Source organism: Gilbertella persicaria, assembly GCF_025201335.1.
Source record: "Gilbertella persicaria strain CBS 190.32 chromosome Unknown B0P05scaffold_28, whole genome shotgun sequence".
In the NCBI taxonomy this organism is placed as follows: Eukaryota; Fungi; Mucoromycota; class Mucoromycetes; order Mucorales; family Choanephoraceae; genus Gilbertella; species Gilbertella persicaria.
The window spans coordinates 184,611-202,431 of NW_026251989.1; the positions used below are offsets into that span (position 1 = coordinate 184,611).

At 35.9% G+C, this 17,821-nt stretch overlaps 9 protein-coding genes across 9 annotated transcripts; 4 read left to right on the top strand and 5 right to left on the bottom strand.

Moving 5' to 3' along the window:
* Nucleotides 1–1,207: 1,207 nt before the first annotated feature.
* B0P05DRAFT_157402 (uncharacterized protein) lies at nucleotides 1,208–2,345 on the top strand. The gene is made up of 5 exons (XM_051573103.1): nucleotides 1,208–1,315; nucleotides 1,385–1,602; nucleotides 1,648–1,724; nucleotides 1,775–1,800; nucleotides 2,068–2,345. Exons 1-5 carry the CDS (start codon nucleotides 1,251–1,253, stop codon nucleotides 2,117–2,119), a joined length of 438 nt encoding a protein of 145 aa, XP_051433359.1. The 5' UTR covers nucleotides 1,208–1,250; the 3' UTR covers nucleotides 2,120–2,345.
* Nucleotides 1,687–4,136, top strand: B0P05DRAFT_548031 (uncharacterized protein). Its single transcript, XM_051578972.1, has 7 exons — nucleotides 1,687–2,309; nucleotides 2,373–2,861; nucleotides 2,906–2,967; nucleotides 3,023–3,183; nucleotides 3,240–3,666; nucleotides 3,712–3,817; nucleotides 3,862–4,136. Exons 1-7 carry the CDS (start codon nucleotides 2,128–2,130, stop codon nucleotides 4,067–4,069), a joined length of 1,635 nt encoding a protein of 544 aa, XP_051433360.1. The 5' UTR covers nucleotides 1,687–2,127; the 3' UTR covers nucleotides 4,070–4,136.
* A 296-nt stretch (nucleotides 4,137–4,432) lies between these two features.
* Nucleotides 4,433–5,808, bottom strand: B0P05DRAFT_455649 (uncharacterized protein; the record flags this gene model as incomplete). The annotated part of the gene is made up of 3 exons (XM_051573939.1): nucleotides 4,433–4,632; nucleotides 5,112–5,671; nucleotides 5,720–5,808. Coding segments are annotated over 3 exons (849 nt in total), but the record flags the coding sequence as incomplete, so codon positions are not given.
* Nucleotides 5,809–8,255: 2,447 nt separating this feature from the next.
* Nucleotides 8,256–9,344, top strand: B0P05DRAFT_548044 (uncharacterized protein). The gene is made up of 2 exons (XM_051578973.1): nucleotides 8,256–8,569; nucleotides 8,596–9,344. The coding sequence occupies exons 1-2, from the start codon at nucleotides 8,380–8,382 to the stop codon at nucleotides 8,904–8,906; spliced, it is 501 nt and encodes a 166-aa protein (XP_051433362.1). The 5' UTR covers nucleotides 8,256–8,379; the 3' UTR covers nucleotides 8,907–9,344.
* On the bottom strand, nucleotides 9,271–10,330 carry B0P05DRAFT_548045 (serine/threonine-protein kinase pef1). Its single transcript, XM_051578974.1, has one exon. The coding sequence runs from the start codon at nucleotides 10,242–10,244 to the stop codon at nucleotides 9,327–9,329; it is 918 nt and encodes a 305-aa protein (XP_051433363.1). The 5' UTR covers nucleotides 10,245–10,330; the 3' UTR covers nucleotides 9,271–9,326.
* Nucleotides 10,331–10,374: 44 nt separating this feature from the next.
* B0P05DRAFT_157455 (uncharacterized protein) lies at nucleotides 10,375–12,351 on the bottom strand. Its single transcript, XM_051573104.1, has 2 exons — nucleotides 10,726–12,351; nucleotides 10,375–10,679 (listed from the first exon to the last, which is right to left on the bottom strand). The coding sequence occupies exons 1-2, from the start codon at nucleotides 12,024–12,026 to the stop codon at nucleotides 10,436–10,438; spliced, it is 1,545 nt and encodes a 514-aa protein (XP_051433364.1). The 5' UTR covers nucleotides 12,027–12,351; the 3' UTR covers nucleotides 10,375–10,435.
* Nucleotides 12,317–13,325, bottom strand: B0P05DRAFT_473256 (kinase-like domain-containing protein; the record flags this gene model as incomplete). Its single annotated transcript, XM_051574725.1, has 3 exons — nucleotides 12,317–12,568; nucleotides 12,621–13,144; nucleotides 13,190–13,325. The coding sequence occupies 3 exons, from the start codon at nucleotides 13,323–13,325 to the stop codon at nucleotides 12,317–12,319; spliced, it is 912 nt and encodes a 303-aa protein (XP_051433365.1).
* Nucleotides 13,326–14,185: 860 nt separating this feature from the next.
* B0P05DRAFT_548049 (uncharacterized protein) lies at nucleotides 14,186–14,868 on the top strand. The gene has a single exon (XM_051578975.1). The coding sequence runs from the start codon at nucleotides 14,223–14,225 to the stop codon at nucleotides 14,670–14,672; it is 450 nt and encodes a 149-aa protein (XP_051433366.1). The 5' UTR covers nucleotides 14,186–14,222; the 3' UTR covers nucleotides 14,673–14,868.
* Nucleotides 14,869–17,081, bottom strand: B0P05DRAFT_548052 (FAD/NAD(P)-binding domain-containing protein). Its single transcript, XM_051578976.1, has 16 exons — nucleotides 16,943–17,081; nucleotides 16,851–16,898; nucleotides 16,776–16,793; nucleotides 16,686–16,700; nucleotides 16,580–16,640; nucleotides 16,497–16,529; nucleotides 16,303–16,448; nucleotides 16,099–16,254; nucleotides 15,969–16,054; nucleotides 15,730–15,919; nucleotides 15,629–15,685; nucleotides 15,488–15,581; nucleotides 15,321–15,442; nucleotides 15,242–15,274; nucleotides 14,969–15,197; nucleotides 14,869–14,926 (listed from the first exon to the last, which is right to left on the bottom strand). The coding sequence occupies exons 1-16, from the start codon at nucleotides 17,064–17,066 to the stop codon at nucleotides 14,884–14,886; spliced, it is 1,455 nt and encodes a 484-aa protein (XP_051433367.1). The 5' UTR covers nucleotides 17,067–17,081; the 3' UTR covers nucleotides 14,869–14,883.
* Between the last annotated feature and the right edge of the window lie 740 nt (nucleotides 17,082–17,821).

Below are 17,821 nucleotides of genomic sequence, written 5' to 3' on the forward strand. Positions count from 1 at the left end.
CCAAAATTTCTACGACCAAGAAGATACCAATACTGCAAAGACAAAAGTTGCCAATTTTTGCCAAAATCGATTGCAAATGGCCCACATCATCGCCAGCATCACCTACAAGCTTAGCTGCACGACCAAAGAATGTGTTGAGTCCAGTTTCAATCACGACGGCTTCTGCTTCACCTTGCTTGACAGTTGATCCCGAAAAGATTTCTTCGCCAGCGTTCTTACTAACAGGAAGTGATTCTCCTGTCAAGGCAGCTTGATCAATAGAGACTTGACCATGAACAGAAAGTAAGCGTCCATCTGCAGGAATGACATCACCTAGCTTGATTGAAATAATATCGCCAGGAACAAGTTCAGCAGCTTCCATGGCGTACCATTCACCATCACGTTTTACTTTACATTCGGGTGCCAATGAATCCATCAATGCCTTGACAGCATTGCCTGCTTGTCGTTCTTCCAGAAATCCAATGACCGAATTTGCTAAGAGTAAGACAATAATGCCAATAAAGTCTTCCCAATCTGGTGGCTGACCACCACCATTGAATAATGCAATAGCTACTATAGCCGTAGCTTCCATAACCCATGATAAAGGGTTCCACATGAAGCTTAAGAACTGTAAGATGGGATTTGGTTCTTTATGATCCAATCGATTATAACCAAACTTTTCCAGACGAAAAGCAGCTTCTTGTGAAGTAAGACCATCTTTTGAAGTTCTATTTGTTTATTAAGTATATGGTTGTATAGACACATTACTTACTGTAAGAGTATAAAGACATCGCTCGGTTCCATTGTTGATAAATCATATCTATCCTTATCATAAAGTTCTTCTACGGTTAATTGCTGCATAGCAGGCATGCCTTTATGATTTGCATAATCATTTGAGCCTGTAGGTACTATGTTGCCTTTTATTGACATGGTATAGCTAAAAGAGAAAGAAAAGGAGAGAAAGAGAGAGCGAAAAAGCTTATTTTAATCACAAAATTACATACAAATCAAGAATATATTCGCCTTTTATATTCAATGCAATTCTCATCAGATTAACTAAGACGAAAACAAGCTTTTTTTTTGTTGGACTCACGTGCATGGATGTTTGTCACATTAGTTACTTTAGGTAAACCACACTTTTTTTTTAATACCTGACATTCTTATTCATGCAATGTTGCTTCAATGTGGACACAAGGCAGTCACAAGCATATTTTATGAGCATGTTTGAATAACACAAGAAATTTTTTCTTTCGCTAAAAAAAGAATTGAATATGAATGAGGATGAAGAGATTATCGATATTGGAGATGACCAAGTTAAGCAGGAAGCTATCAAAAAGTAAAAGTTGAATGTAATTTGTTTAAAAAACTAGACTGAAATTAATCATTACTTTTCAAACGCGTATAGTACACTCTCAATAGAACAAATAGAGTGGACAGAACCTGCTCAAACCGTTGATACAGATATGGATGAAGAGTCTCGGAAATTGATTGAACAAATGCTTGCAGAGGAAGAATACTATTATGGCACAGATACAATTTCTGCTTTGAATTCGACAAAGAAAAAGAAAAGAAAACCATCTCAACAAGCAGTAGATTCGCAGACCAAAAAATCAAAAAAAGAAGGTAATGGACAATGGAAACAAAATATGATAAATTAACAATAAAAAGGACTGTCTTCTGCTTCTATGCCCTCACATAAAACAAGATGGACAGAAGAAGAAGATCAGCGATTAAAAGAAGCATTAGTAAGCATACATGGGTACTGTACATATGAATATTAAAATGATGATAACAGGCTCGATATTCGTATGGTAACTGGAAGTTGATTTCTGAGTATGTCAAGACAAGAAACCCATTACAATGTAAAAATCATGCAAGACATCTTCAGCAAACAGACAAGGTATTTCATTGGCATCACAAGTAAAAGACAACTCATGTTTATAGATTGATCCTGAAATACAATCAAAACCTATACCTGTTATCCAGCAAACACCATCACAACCACAACCATTAACGCCACCAACACCACCACAACAACAACAACCACTACAACCACTACAACCACTACAACAAGGCATATCAGAAAAGGCAGGGAATAAAGAAAATGATGAAGATGATGACGACGATGAATTGTCTATAGACGATAACATGAGTATCAGTCATGAAATAACAGGAACAGAACAAAAAGATATACCCGATGGAAACAGGGACGAGGAAATGCCTCTCATTGAATACAAAGAAGCTGTGCTTGATAACCAAGATAAAATACTTGACAACGAAGACAATGCACCTTACAACGAAGACAATGCACCTTACAACGAAGATAACGAACCTAACAACGAGGAAAAAGTATCTAGCAACGAGGAAAAAGCACCTAGCAACGAGGGTAAAGTACCTGACAACCAAGATGAAACCCCCGATAATAAAGAGACAATACTTGGCAATGAAGAAACAGTACCCAATGAGATAAAAAGAGAGAGTGAATCTTCATTCTCTCCATACGTTATCACTGAAGATGAGAAGTTTAATAACCCTGAATGGTTTCGACAAAAACACAGCAAAACACCCGATCGTTATCTCAAGATCAGAAATCACATGTTAGCGTGCTGGGAACAATGTAAACCTAGATACCTTACCAAGACCAGTGCTCGAAAGGGTCTCAAAGACTGTGGTGATGTGAATGCAATTGGTCGAGTGCATGAATACCTTGAGTCCATTGGGGCCATCAATATAAATTGTGTGACAAGTGCGCCTCGTCCTCCCAAACGAACTTTCCGTGAAAAACTAGAACTAGATGATAAAGACATGTTTGATGCTGCAGAACTAGTGATTGGTTATGATGGACCTCGAAAGAGAAAAGTGAGGAATGAACATGGTGATTGGTAAGCAGATCGAAATCAAATTATATACTTATACTCAATGTAAGGGTGGATCCTAAAGAACTCGAAGGTCGAGTGATTGAACATGATCAAGTAATCACACGTTTAGGTAATTTGTGCTTATGACACTATATGTGTGTGTATATCAACAATCTTTTTGCTAGATTCAAAACCAAAACGTATCATGAAAAGATCACCTCATCATCACTATTATGGTGGTGATGATTTTGGCCGAGGTCATGATCCATTTAGACTTGTACCAACTTTACATTATGACGAAGAAACACCTGCACCTTTTGAAGTTGAGATTGTCAGTGATGCATTGGTATGAAAAAAAAAGAGAGGAATTTGGTTGATTGGTTTTATTAACAAACAAATAAGCTTGTGATGGATTTCCATTCTCACTTGGCACATACCGAAATCATTGGTCTTTTAGGTGGTAATTTCATCCGTAGAGGAGAATCCAAGATCCTTCAGGTCAAGACTGTCTTTCCTTGTCAGAGTACAAGCACTGGTATTCAATGTGAAATGGACCCAGCTTCCGAAATGAAAGCACGCGATGAGTTTGCTGAAAAGGGATTCAATGTGGTTGGTTGGTATCATTCGCATCCAACATTTGAGCCCCATCCTAGTATAAGAGACATTGAGAACCAAACATCCTACCAGACACTTTTTAGAGAAGAAAAGACAGGCGATGAACCCTTTATTGGTGTGATTGTAACACCATATGATCCCGAAACACAAAGCGATCATTCACAAATTCAATATTTACATATCAGCAAAGAATGGAACGAGATACATTCATTTCGTAAGTAAGAAAGATCTTGTACAAAGCTATTGACATAGACAATAGGTGTGCCTTATGCCTGTAGAAGAACAGTCATACAAAGCGAGCAGGTCTCTCAAAACATTTTACAACAAATAGTTGCTCTTATTCATGAATATAAAGATTATGAACAGTAAGTAGAACAAATGAACAGGCATCAGGTTAACATATGTTTAGTAAAATGAACATGCTGGATCCCTTTGGTTCTCAAACAAGATTAGAGAAATTATTGGATTCTTTAAAAGCTCATTTATTTGTCAGTGAACAAGATGAACAAGCATTTTTGGTGGCTGTAAAAGATGCTATTCTAAAAGATTTTGTAGATAAAGAAGCATCAGGCGCAGCAACAGAGTCTGCTAGAATAGAAGAACCTTCAGCCCAATAAAAATGTACATATGGAATATAATTCATTTTCATTTTATTTTATTTTTTCATAAAGAAATACAAATGATAATATAATAGTAAAAAGTAAGAAAGAATAAAGTATATATATATATAATATATGTGACATTTGGTATTTTTTTATAACAATATATGTATAGAGAAAAAGAAAGATGGGTATATTTTCCACTTCTTTTCATTAAGCAATTTGTTGTTTGTTAATCAAATTAGTTACGGCACTGCTATACTTTCTTGATTGTATCACATTAGGTGGATAAGTAGGAGTGGTGGGTGAATAAGGAGCACGGGCCTCCGAATGCTGTTGATGAGCAAAATAAGCTTGTTGAGATTCACCTTGTGGACCACCAGGAGAAGGAACAGATGAAGAACCAGAAGAAGAACTGTTATATCTTGCACGTTGCCAGTCATAGCCACTGTGAGGAGATTCAATAGGACCTGTTTGTTGCATATGGAAATGGTGTGGCATCTTGGGTTCTTCAGAAGTAGGAGTAGGGTTATTGTGGTAAACTTCATTAGCATATGGATCAGAATGACTAGCATCATGAACTGCATAATTAGGAACCTGAGCATGGTGTGCGTAAGGGGATGGAAGAGGAGGATGAGACATGGGAGAAGAAACACTAGCTACTTGTTGTTGCTGCTGTTGTTGTTGCTGTTGTTGCTGTTGTTGCTGTTGTTGTTGTTGTTGCTGTTGTTGTTGTTGTTGTTGCTGTTGTTGGTGTTGGTGATGTTGCTGTTGCTGTTGCTGTTGTTGAACATGAGGATAAGATGGGTAAGCAGAATAATAAGGATATGGTTGCTGTTGTTGTTGAGTAGGTGGTGGGGGAGGGGGAGGATGGTTACCATGGTCATAGCCGTGTTGCATCATGGGTTGGGATTCTTGTGCGGCTGCTGTTTTTTGGTAAGGATTAAACATCATTTGACGATTGCTAGTTTCTTGATGAATAGGGGGGTAGGTTGAGGTGTCATAGGCTGAGGTGTCATGGACTCAGAAACAGCAGGAGTAGATGCAGAATAAGAATGACGTTCTTGATTATCGGCATAATGACCAGGACTTCTACCACGAACAACAAGAGGAGCCGATTGACAATAAGCAATCTTGACAAGTTGATTTCTGTCTGTCTCAGCAAAGAGTTCAGCAATACAGATATAGTATTGTTGAGCAGCTCTTCGCTTGCCATTGTTTGCAGTGGCTGTCTTGAATTGAACACGTTCAAAAGTAACAATATTTTGATTGTTGGCTACTGAGCTCATGGTTAAGTTACCACCAGGTGTGATAGGCTTAGGCTCAGGCTTAAATTGAGGGCCTTTGTCACGTTTAGGAGTATGTTGAATTAATTCGATTTCCTTGTCGCTATTGGCTACACGAGCAGAAATACCAAGGAGGAAACGTTGAACAGGTTGTAAAGAACCATCTTCTTCCATCCTGACATACACACGGGGTTCATTGACAGAGTAATAATGGTTGAAACCATGGACAGAAAAGACACTGCTTACTTGGAAATAGTTGCGTCTATAGCATGTCCAGTCATTATCAGCTAAAAAGAAACCTCTATCCATTTTAGATTGAACACGAACAGATAATCTAAACATATTAGTTATTATGACTATATCAATGGTTTAGTTTACTCACAAAGTTTGTTTGTCAGAAGAGTATAGGTTATCACAGGATTTTGTTGAACTAAAGTAAGGACCAGCTTCATTAGCAAATAAATTAGATCTTCCTCTGCACACATTGCGGGTGGTGAAGGGAGTATGCTGTTGATACAAAGAATTTTCTTGTTGTTGTTGTGTAAGAGCAGCATTGTTGCTGTTACTGTTTTCTGGACGAGGTGTTCCGGGTTGAGAGTGGGCCATCATTCTGGAATAACAGTTATTATAAAAGGAAAATAATGTAGGGAGATAAAAAGCTTTAAATTAAACTATTGAACCAATAAAAACCCATTACAGGTTTTAAAAAGAAAAGTAGAATCTTATAGGTCAACAGTAAAGAAGAAAAGAAAGGAAGGGCACTTACCCTGGTAGTCTACCGTTAGGGTCTGCTTCTGGAGGAGTATAAGGTTGTTGTCTAAAAAATAAAAATTAAGTAACTTTCTCATCAACAGAAGAAAAAAAAAGTTTTTTTTTGTGTAGTACCTGTTGCACTAAACAGCGACAGGTACAGCATAATGCACGGTCTTTATAACAGCACATCAATTACATATGAAAAAAACCTCTTGTCTTTTCAACTTACAAATTACTTTGTTGCGATTGTGCTTGATAGACACTGTTTTGTGGATAAGTAGCAACAGAGGAAGTAGCAGCAAATCCGTTCGAGCTGTGGGAAAGTTTAGGGGATGAAGATGAATCTACTGTCATTGGTGGGGTTTGTAAAGGTGGTTGTTGGCAAATATTGCCTTGCCAATCTTTTGATTCGTGTACTGGATTCATCTTTTTTATGAAAGAAAGAAAGAAGGAAGAAGAAAAAACAAAGAGAAAGGGTTTTTAAAAAAGACAAAAAAAGTTTTGATTTAAAGTGAGGACCAAAAAAAGATTTCCGAAATTTTGTACTACCAAAGGAAAAAAAAGATTGTGAAAAACGTAAAAACAAGAAATAAAGAGAGAAAAAGGAAAAGAGCTATTTAAATCGACTAGCAAAGATCGGGTGCTAAATAATGCATGTATCAATGAATAGAGAAAGAAAAAAAGAGGAAAAAATGAAAGAGGAGATGGTCGGTTGTATACTCCTGTTCCTTTTTTTTTTGCTTTTTGCTCTACTCTCTTTAAGCGTAGAGTAACCAAGAACCCAAAAAGAAATTTGTGTATCTTTGTAACAAAATGTCATTGTCATAAAGCCTAACATGTTCAATGTCTATCAATCTTTTGTAGCGGGAAGGGATTTTCATATTCTTGTACAACATTATACTTGCTGTCTTTTTTCAGCCCCTAAATTTTTTTTCTCCCTTCTCTTTCTGTTGTTCTTTTTTCATCATTTAAAGTTTATTAAGACTTGTTTTAGTCATCCCGGGTAAGATTGAGTTTTGCCCAGACCTTTTTTTTTCTTGCTTTCTGCAGCTTCAACCAATTAAACATGCTTAAGGTCACACACATAGTAACTGGGCGTTTCTTTTTTTAAGACGGAGCCCTAATGTATCATCTTGTTTAGCTCATATTTTATGATGATGTTTCTGAGAAGAAGTAATAAAGAGAATTGAACACATAGTATAGTGTACAGAAAAAAGACTTCCTCTTCTTTAAATATTATTTAGTCTGTGCGTAGTTGTATGAAAGAGCTGACTACATTTTGTGTAAAGCTATATTTTTTTGTTCTCGGAATGTTTCGCCGTAGATTACTCTCGGCCTACTTTTTCTTTCTCCATCCTCTCTCTTTCTAGTTCCAAACATAAAAAAAGTTTCTTCTTCTTTGTTTATTGTTTGTATGAATTCATCACAATTGTAATCGAGAGAGCATCAAACAGGTTTGAGCTATAAATACACAAATCATGAATTATACACTTCTGTTACCGCTACACAAAATAGAGCCACAGTTTGTACACTTTACATGTTAGAATCACACTATGACATTAGCTATTGAACCCTTCTTTCTTGTGAAATGTAACAATATAGATTGGAGATTACAAACTCTCGAGTATTTTATAAATTCACGATAATTAACCAAAATGTCGGGTTTAAAATTATTTTTGTAAAAGTATATTATCGAACTCTATGCTAACGAGCATACTTGTTCATTTCAGCCACTGTTGTACAATTAGAGGCATGTCCTCTGTATGTTTTCTAAGCTATACATTGCATTACATGTAACGCATTCGCATCATTTCTAGACATTTGATGCATAAAATATCTTTAGACTGGCATGTATACCTCACGATAATTTGTGTAATCTCAGATGCATTTCCAATGTCATGCTTAATAGACTCGTTTATGCAAACAAACAACCTCTGGTTTATGAATTCGAGGTCAGACATTCTATGAACGACTTCACTTGTAAAACCACACTAATAAACGAATGTGGGGTATTTCTGAAGTTCTTTACTACCGTTCAATCAGGAACTGCGCCTCTCTCATCGAGAGAACGCTGCTTACTAAAAAGGAAAGTCTCTCTTTTTTTAAACTAGACTGTAGTTCAAACAAGTGTTTACATCTGATTGGCTGTTATGCGCTAATATTCCCTTAAATACTACGGGCCCTATCCTTTTTTTTTCTTTTTTTTCTTTAGACGATATTATATACTCCATTGGGTGGTAAACTTGGTTTATATATATTCATTTTAAAAAAAGAATTTGTCATAAAAAAATGTCCAACAACAGTAAATCCAACAACAGCAACTCAAGTAATGATTCTCTTGCAGAATTATTATCTTTGCCAGTTAATTTCACTGTTGAACCTCTACTTGCAACCCCTGTTGCTACTCCAACATTGTCTCCTACCATGGCTCAAAAGAGACCTGCTTCTCTTGAAAAAGATGAAACTGTGTCCCCAAGAAGTCAAGGCTTTCACTGGATGACAAAGACCAAAAGACAAAAGAAAGAATCCTTCGTAATCGTGCTGCTGCTCAAGAATCTCGCGATAAAAAGCGTAGATATGTGTTCGACCTTGAAAGCAACAACAAAAAACTTACTGAAGAAAATCAAAAACTGACTGACCGAGTCAAAAGTTTGGAAGATCAAAATGCCGTTATTAGTTCACAATTAGAAGCATTCACAAGACAACTAGCTACATTACAAGCACAAATCAAATTCAATGCTGTTCATCCCATCTTGTTTAATGACTTTTGCGATTCAGCACGGATCGCGAAGAAGGAATGCCTTGAAGTTTGCTAGTCCCGTTATGATGAATCTTATATCGCCTCACTTTTTAAGACCAAGTTTACCACCCAAATCTACTTTCATCATGACCTACATATACTATCAATGTTTTCTCCTTTTCCCTGCAGCGGAGGTTGTTGCTCAAGATGAGAACGACAAGCAAAGAAGAGATTATTTAGTCCCCAAGTTACCATCACCCATGCTGTCACCTTCATTTTCATCAGATGAAGATTCTGTGTATTCACCAAACACAATAGTCAATCAAGACTTTCAATTGGACGATCTATTTGACTGGGATGGCCAACAAGTTGCTCTTTAATTACTAATTCTCTTTTTTGTTTATACTTCTAATCACATACACGGCATTCATTCTCTTTTTCTTTCTTTCTTTTTTCATATAGTCATATTTTTATTATTTAAATAAACTAGACTTTCTTAGTCTGTAAACAAGTATCTAATGTCATTAAAATAAGCATGATTTAATGCATCTTTAGCGCTGATTCTTAATTGAGGCTGATATTGGAGCATGCGATTAAGTAAGTCTAGACCACAAGAATCAATCGTAGGCAAAAATTGAGAGATATGCTGAGGTGGATAGACCACTTGAGCAGGCTTGTATTCAGGCAATTGTGATATGTTGGGCCATGTTTGTTCATTGGGTGTACCCATTAAACGAAAGATCTTTTGAAGTTGATCTTCATTGGTTGTGCCTGGAAACAATGGTCGACCTGTATACATTTCTGCCATAATACAACCTGCTGACCAGATATCAATTGATGTAGAATACATACGGGAACCCAACAAGACATCAGGCGCACGATACCATAATGTAACTACTTCATTAGAGAACGTGTTGACTGGAATACCAAAAGCACGGGCGAGACCAAAATCACCTAGTTTGAGCTGATGGTGCTTGTTGATAAGCAAATTTTGTGGCTTAAGATCTCTATGCAAAACACGGTTTTCATGACAATAGGCAATACCTCTCAAGAGTTGATACATAAAGGACTTAATTGTATTGGCGTCTAAGGCACCGTGGGTTGAGCGCGCAGCTGAGTCCATGTATTTCTTCAAGTCTTGGTCCATGTATTCAAACACAAGCGTTAGTTTGTTCTCGGTATGTATAATGTCCTGAAGGCGTACAATGTTGGGATGCTTTAGCTCTTTCATGAGGGAAATTTCTCGAATAGCTGTAGATGGAGCACCTTCTTCTGGATCCAAGTGAATCTCTTTGAGTGCGACGATTTCACCAGTAACTCTGCTTTTTCCTTTATAGACTGTGGCATAGGTACCTTCACCTAACTTTTCTAAACGCGTATATCTTTGGTCAGGAGGAAGACTGTTAGCTGCCATATTCAAAACTGAAGAAAGAAGTGAGAAAGAAAAAGAAATAGATAAAAATAGACGAGGCTGTGGTAATGAGGGGTATCATAGAATGCTTGATTGGGGTGTGTACAGTGCTTCATTTAACGAACCAATTGAATAAACTCAATCAAAAATATGTTTATTCAAAATATGTACAAACAAAACATTATAGAATGAACTTAGGAAGGTACTATCTTGGTGGCGTTGAGAGGAAAAGGAGACATGGAACTGTTTGCTTTTAGTTGACTCTCGAGCAAAGAAAGATTGGAATAGGAGCGTTCTAAAGAGGTTTTCAACTCTTTGTCAACATCACTTCGTGTACGAGATAGCCTTGCACGGGCCAAGAGTGTCTTTTGAGTGCTATGAATAAAGTCTTTTTCTTGTTGAATCTTGTCTAGGATATCTTGCGTTTTTGTAGTCAGACTAAGCATGCATTAATGGTTGTGTTCAAGTTAGTTTTTATTGTTACCTGTCTGAATGCTTAACATCAGATTCTTTGGGTCTCAACTGCATTGATTTGTGTAGTTTTGATTTGGATGGATAATCGTCATAGTCTGTGTTTGGTAAAAGTGAATCTGGTAGAATATGACAAGATTTAGAGGGTTCAAAGAAGAAAGATCGACTATTTCGGTTGTCTGTCTTGTTCTTGACCATTGACTGATAGACATCATTGTTCTTGTCTTCTTGTTCCTTCATAATTTGTTCAAAAGAGTGCTTCTGAAAGCATCGGACTTCCTTCTTCAGACGCAAGACTTGCCGTTTGGCAAAGGCAAGCTGGTCCTCAGAGTCTTCCAGTGCTTGTTGCACAGTCCTGAGTGAGTCTCTATCACGCTTCCACATGGTTGCCAAAATAGACCTTCCTTCACCAGGTGAATGTAATCGAGCAGACGACGATCCTGTGATAGGCACATGAGGCAGAGATTTCTTTTGGCCATAATGTCTCTTTTCTTGCTCTTCTTGTTGTTTAGCTAATTGCTGCTTTAGGCTACTGCTTTCATCTCGCGATTGTTGAATGAGTAACTTGTAGTCTTGATACTGATCCTTCAGTTTTTGCTTACATTTCTCTTTGAGCTTATTTGACTTTTCAGCCTCATATTCCAGTTTGTCCTTTAATCGTTGAATGTTGGCTTCCAAATCGTTTATTTTAGTTTCGTGCTCTTTGGATAGATGCTCTATGCATATCTTCTTTTCCTCCTGCAGTTCTACAATACGCTGCTGACTACTTTTGATCTGCTGTTCATACAGTTGTGTCTTGTCCTGAATTTCGCTTGTCATCTTTTCTAGTTCCTGCTGCTGATTTTCAATCGTTTCTTTAAACTGTGCAGATGCATGATTGATTTCCAAAGCCGCTTGTAACTTTTCTTTTTCTAGCAGTTGTTTATGGAACGAAGCTTGAAGACTGGCACGTTCTTGTTGAACCTTTTTCAATTGCTGTTCGTAGTCTTGCTTTAATCGAGCTATTTGGTCTTGAAGTTTGAGCTTTTCTTTCTTTTCGAGTTGCAATAGACGTTCATCCAATTTTGAGGCTTTGGTTTCCGGTTGAGCCTGTAATGCCAATTGCGATTTTAGTTCTTGTACTTGTTGTTGAAGTCGCTCAATCTCCTGTTGATGGGTTTCTGTGTCATTGTTTGTTTTTTGCTGCAGTTCCGAGTCGTTAGTGTTACGATGGATATAGGTGTAGCCAATAAACGGGTATTCATTATCGTTCAAATCATCTTGGAAATCATTCTGATACAAGTCATCTTCTTCATCTTCTTCTCCGTCTTCCATTTTTGTCGAGGAGAAGAATGTCACATCATCTGGTGAAGTAATCGTAGGAATAAATGGTGGTGTTGCTGAATTGCGTATGGTGTCCCAATCGATTGAACTGAAAAATGGATGCGCTTTGATTTCCTGTACGCCGCAGTAGCCCAATCTTTTCTCCTTGTCCTTTGCTAATAAACTTCAATAAAACAAGTCAGTACATCCAATGTTTTCTTTTTTGGCTTGGTTTTGTACCTTGATAATAAATCTTTTGCTTCCGTTGAAATGTTGACATCTGGACTAAACTGAACTTCAACCTAAAAATAAAAGTATATAAATAAATAAAACAAAATGTCATATTTTACCTTTGGGTTTAACAAACTCATTTGAATCTTGATATCAGTGCCAGTAAAAGGAGTATCACCATAAAGAAGTTCGTAAAGTACAATACCCACAGACCACCAGTCAACCTCGGGACCATAAGCAGGACCATCCACAGGATTACTTCCCTCAGAATCACACATTTCTGGTGAAACATATGGCATTGTACCCACCATAAAAAGATAGTCCTACATAGGCCTAAGTATACAACTATCATATACACACACACGCGCAACTTACATTGGTATCAATCGAAATGCAAGAACCTAAGTCGCCTAATTTGATATGGCCTGTCTTGTCAATAAAGATATTGCCTGGTTTAATATCTCGATGCATATAGCCTAATTGGTGCAATCGTTCTACGGCCAATATTAATTCGGCAGAGTAAAACTTTGCTTCTTGCTCTGTAAAAGGTTTGAATGACCTTCTTTCCAAAAGACCTTGCAAATCGCCTCCTGAAGCATACTCCATAACCAAATACAAGTTATTTTCATCCTGGAATGATGCATGTAATCTAGGAAACCAATGGTCATTTTGGTCTGTTGTGATAGACATAATAAGTCGTTCTTCCATAGGTGATGAGCGGTCCATTTGGTTGATGAGTTTTAGTTTGTTGGATGTCTTCATGGCATATATGTCGTTCTCTTTACTTTTTACAATCGTTACTTTTCCGAACGCACCTTCTGCAAATGAGTCTTTATGAATGATTTGAAAGTCTTTTATTGATAGCTTTGATTTTAAAATGTCATGGTATACTGGTTTATCTATCATTTAAATCAGTTTTAGTATTCAATACGGATACTACATACATAGTTGAATGAATTTGTTAAGATTGTCATTTTGCTGACATTTAGTTGCATTATGATAGAGTGAAATTAATGCATCAATTAATGCATCTTTTGCTGTTAATTGTTGAATAATATGCTGTTGTTTTAAGTGAATCATCGGAATATTGTAAAGAAAATACAAAAAAAAAAAGAAGAAGAAAAAAGGTATAAAAAAGAACACACACACACACACGCACAACTAAACTTGTTTAAAGCAGAAAATAATTGGATAAACATTCTCCTCTATTTGGCAGGTAAGACAAAACAATCAAAAATAATTCCGATTACACCATTTGATTTGTTTTTTTATGATGTGCATTGTTGAATGGAAATTTGAGCTTATTATGAACAGCTTTATTTTAACTTTTGTTATTTACACTATTTTCAAGTTTCAGTCTGAAAGAAAAAAAGAACTTAAAAAAAGGGGGGAGATCCTTATTCTAAATCCATATTAAAGAGCGTCTTGATTTTGACTCGGTAGTAAACAATATGAATGATAGGCAAGTTGTCTTTTTGTTTGTAACTCTGTCAAATTCGATATGCAAGTCAACTTAAACAGACTTATTAAACAAATTAGCCTGCTATCCTAGATTGTTCAAAAATCTTTCTTGTCATTTGACAGGAGTCATTCATACAAAAACAGATGCTTTAAGTAGTATTTAAGTCTTTATTTTGACCCTATAAGCATGATTCTAGCTAGCTTCATACCACAAATTGGGTATGTTGCTTTGAATTACTCGAATACCATTCGATAAGTAGAAAGAGAACACAATACTTGATATTCAACTCAGATTCCATTTGTTGTTTTTGTATAGACTAAGTTTGTATAGACTAAGGATGCTCAATTGCCTTTTCTTGATAAAGAAACACTGTGGTAGTAAAAAAATAAAATGTCTACATTAGAGTAATTTCCAACATCAAAGCAAATTTTAACACGAGTCACAAGCAAGCAAACTAGGTTTAACCCTTCATACTGTATTTTTTTCTTTCTTTCTTTTTTTTTACAGACTGTATTATGTTAAGACTAACACGCTTGTTATCCTCGAGGGTTTTGACTCAACAGCCTGCTAGAAACTTGGTATCTTTCTCAAAGCAACCAACAAAAGTTTTTACGAGATCAGTACATGCTGCACCTAGAGAATACAATAGCTTGCAATCAGCAGCTCATCACTTTAAACAACAAAGACATATGCCCTACTTTTTGGAATATCTTATGTGGGTCGTATTTGGATCTGAAGCGCTTCATCTCATTTGGCTCAAAATGGACTATAAAGAATATAGAGAAAGAACAGCTCATAAGACGAAATTGCTCGAGGAACTTATTGAACGTATCGAAAACGGTGAAGCAATTAATGACAGCTTAAGACAAGAAATCAAAATGGTCCTGTTGAACAACAAGCTTCAGCATAAAGATTCAAATGAAAGTGAAGATATTGATGATGATTATTTAAACCATTGTAAGTGAATGCAGATTCTTTTTTATACTCATGTTTGCTCTAGTGATTGCCTCTTCAGAACAACCCATTCAGACTGCCACACAAACAAAACAGTCAGAACCAATAAGTGATTCCAATTGGATGAATGTTAAGCAAGATGAAAACACAGGCAATGAAAACGAAAAGAAGCCTTTCTTCTTATAAACTGTATTATAACAAATTGTATATCATAAATTAGAATTAAAAACGACTAATGTCTCTACCCAAAGTAAATGTCATGAACCTAATAATAATTAGTTGGAATTGGGCGAGAAATCTGTCTTACCAGTGATAGGCAATCAGCATCTTATTACGGATACTGACACTTTTACTGATATAAGCGGATCGCCACAAGAACCAGGAAAGATGTCCAGACATTTTTGCCCATTTCTTTACGGCAGACATGTCGACTAAAGCTTCATAAGAACCAATATATGCCATCATACCATTATTTTTGTATTTGAATTCTTTGTTTAATGGGTCTTCCTGACCTTGTTTGGCAATAGTATTCAATGCTATCATTACATGTTAGATCAACAAAAGCATAAACATTGTTTACCTTTAACGAGATATTTGCCCTTTTGATTAGCAACTATCACAAAGATGAGTGTTTGTCTCTACATAGAATAATGGTGTACCTTGTGCAGTAGCAGGTAATTCGTAGTCTTGAATAGTAGCACAATCACCCAATGCATACACGTTAGGAATAGGTTCCTTTGTCTTGTCATCAATCACACGTAAATGTCCATCTGTCAAAATTCTAGAATAATCATGGATAAGTTATAAAAGAATCTCTTTGACAAACCTTTGACCCGATCTATCTTTGGCTGCGTCAGTAAAGGCCTCCACTAATGGATTTCTCATTAAGCCTGTAGACCAAACGAGCAGGCCATAAGGAACTTTGAAAGCGTTAGTTTCTATTTCATTACCGAATAGTAAAAATCACCTTCTCCTTCATTTTTGATGACAAGATGATCTTTTTCTACCCTTTCAACAATTTTTTCTAAACAACTCATGAGCATCTACATTTTGTATAGATATTTATACCTGTCTTGATCTGGATTCCTTTACGGCTAAATTTCTTAGAAGCATATTCTGACAGATGAGAGTCAAAAGCGCTAAGGATTGTAGGTGCAACATCGTATAGAGTCATACGTGTCTTATCGACCAAGTCTGGATAAAGTCTAGAGATATCATCAGCAATGAAATCGTACAATTCGGCTGAGAATTCAACACCCTATGGTCTTATTAATCACTGTGTATGTTGATATATCAATGTGATTTACCGTCGGGCCACCTCCTACAACAACAAAGTGCAAATGGGCTTCTTTTTCCTTGTCAGAAAGCCCTGGCTGAGAAGCATATTCATAACCTATTAAGAATTAAGACTTTGTCAAGTATACATGACTAGCCTACAATCAATAACTCTCTTTCTAATTCTTCTTGCGTCGTTCACTTCTTTCAAAAAACAAGCATGTTCTTTGACACCAGGAATCCCAAATGTTCTAGAATAAGCACCAACAGCAATCACAAGCTTATCATAATCCAAAGAGAATTGTCTTCTTTCTAGACCTATACATGCAGTGTTAATTATTTCTATAGATATATTGCTTTACTTGCCATCTTCATCAATACTAGAAGTGCACTGAATGACTTGATTTTTTAAGTCTATTTGGTCGCAATAGGCTTGATAATAGTTTGTCTCTGAAGAATATGTTCTAACAGGCTCTGTAATACATCTGAATTCTAATGTACCAACAGAAGTACTAGAAAAAAACAATTAAGCATTATCCTCTCTTCCAATCATTCCTTACCTTGCAAGCAGAGGTGTAAAGACAAAATGATTTCTAAAAAAAAAAAAATGAATCAATCAATATGAATGTATATAATCACATACCTTGGAGAGACTACCGAGACATCATAATTCTTCTTGTCTAATTCACTAATCAATCGAAAGCCTAGACGACATGTTTAATCATTTCTTCTTTTAATCATCATTTTACCTGCCCAGCCAGATCCTATTGATGAAATAATTTGTAAGAAATGATGAAATGATAAAAAAAAATACAATAAAATAAAATAAAAATTATTACCTAAAATAATAACTCTTCCTATATAATTCGAATTTGTTTAATATTTGTTATTCATTCATCATGATGATTGAGTACCTTGTGATTTTCCCAATGTCCGTGTCTTTGTTTGAATGAAATGTTTAGCTACAAAAAGGTGAACAAAACATTGATAGCAATAGAATTCTTACATTGAACGGGTAATGTCAAAGATGTTGTTTTATTGAAAGGTGTTTTGGTGGTATTGAATCTTTTTTGATTAAATTTTAAGTTATGCTTTGTCAAAATAAGCATTGAACGGATACTCATCACCATAATTGGCAAACCTAGTTTTGATTTTGTATTAAAAAAAAAAAGCGACTTATATTTATAGTTTCTTAACCCCTGAAAAATAGAAAGTGACAATGACTTCATTTGTTTATTAGTCTGTTCACGATATTTAGTTTCTGAATATCAGGTTTTTCTCGAGACTGAGTTTTTCTCCTTACAAATGTATTTTGCTTTTGAACAAAGAAATCAGACTTTGACATGCTTAAATTTCTCATTTTATTTCTGATTTGCTCATGTTTCACAAGAGCATAATGATATCATGTTGCCATTGCCTCTTTCTCTTTCAAGTCAATGTCTTTTGATAATCCTTTTATTTAAAGAAAATCAATTCGGAAATAAGAGGAATGCGGAGCAATATATGTTAAGACATGAGTCTTGTACACACATTTATGAGTCATATACATGTGTATTCTTGACTATGCTACTCAAAAATGTTTACTCTGAAGCAATTAAGTTCAAAAGACTTTATAGAAAGACATATTTATGTTCAAAATACCATGTTATTTCTCTGTTCATTTCTAATTCAAACGAGTTATCATGCCTTAATCTTGACTAGGAGCAAGTCGGCAGCTGTCAGTAAAATATATTTAAGCTCAACTATGCTCGCTCAATCTCATTTATTGGGGGATTATTTTAGCCACTGTATTTTTTTTTCGGGCTCTTTATTGATCCGTTATGTGTGTGACCTCATAGGATTAGAGTAGCTTTGTGATTTTCATGAGTGATGACTGAGAAATAAG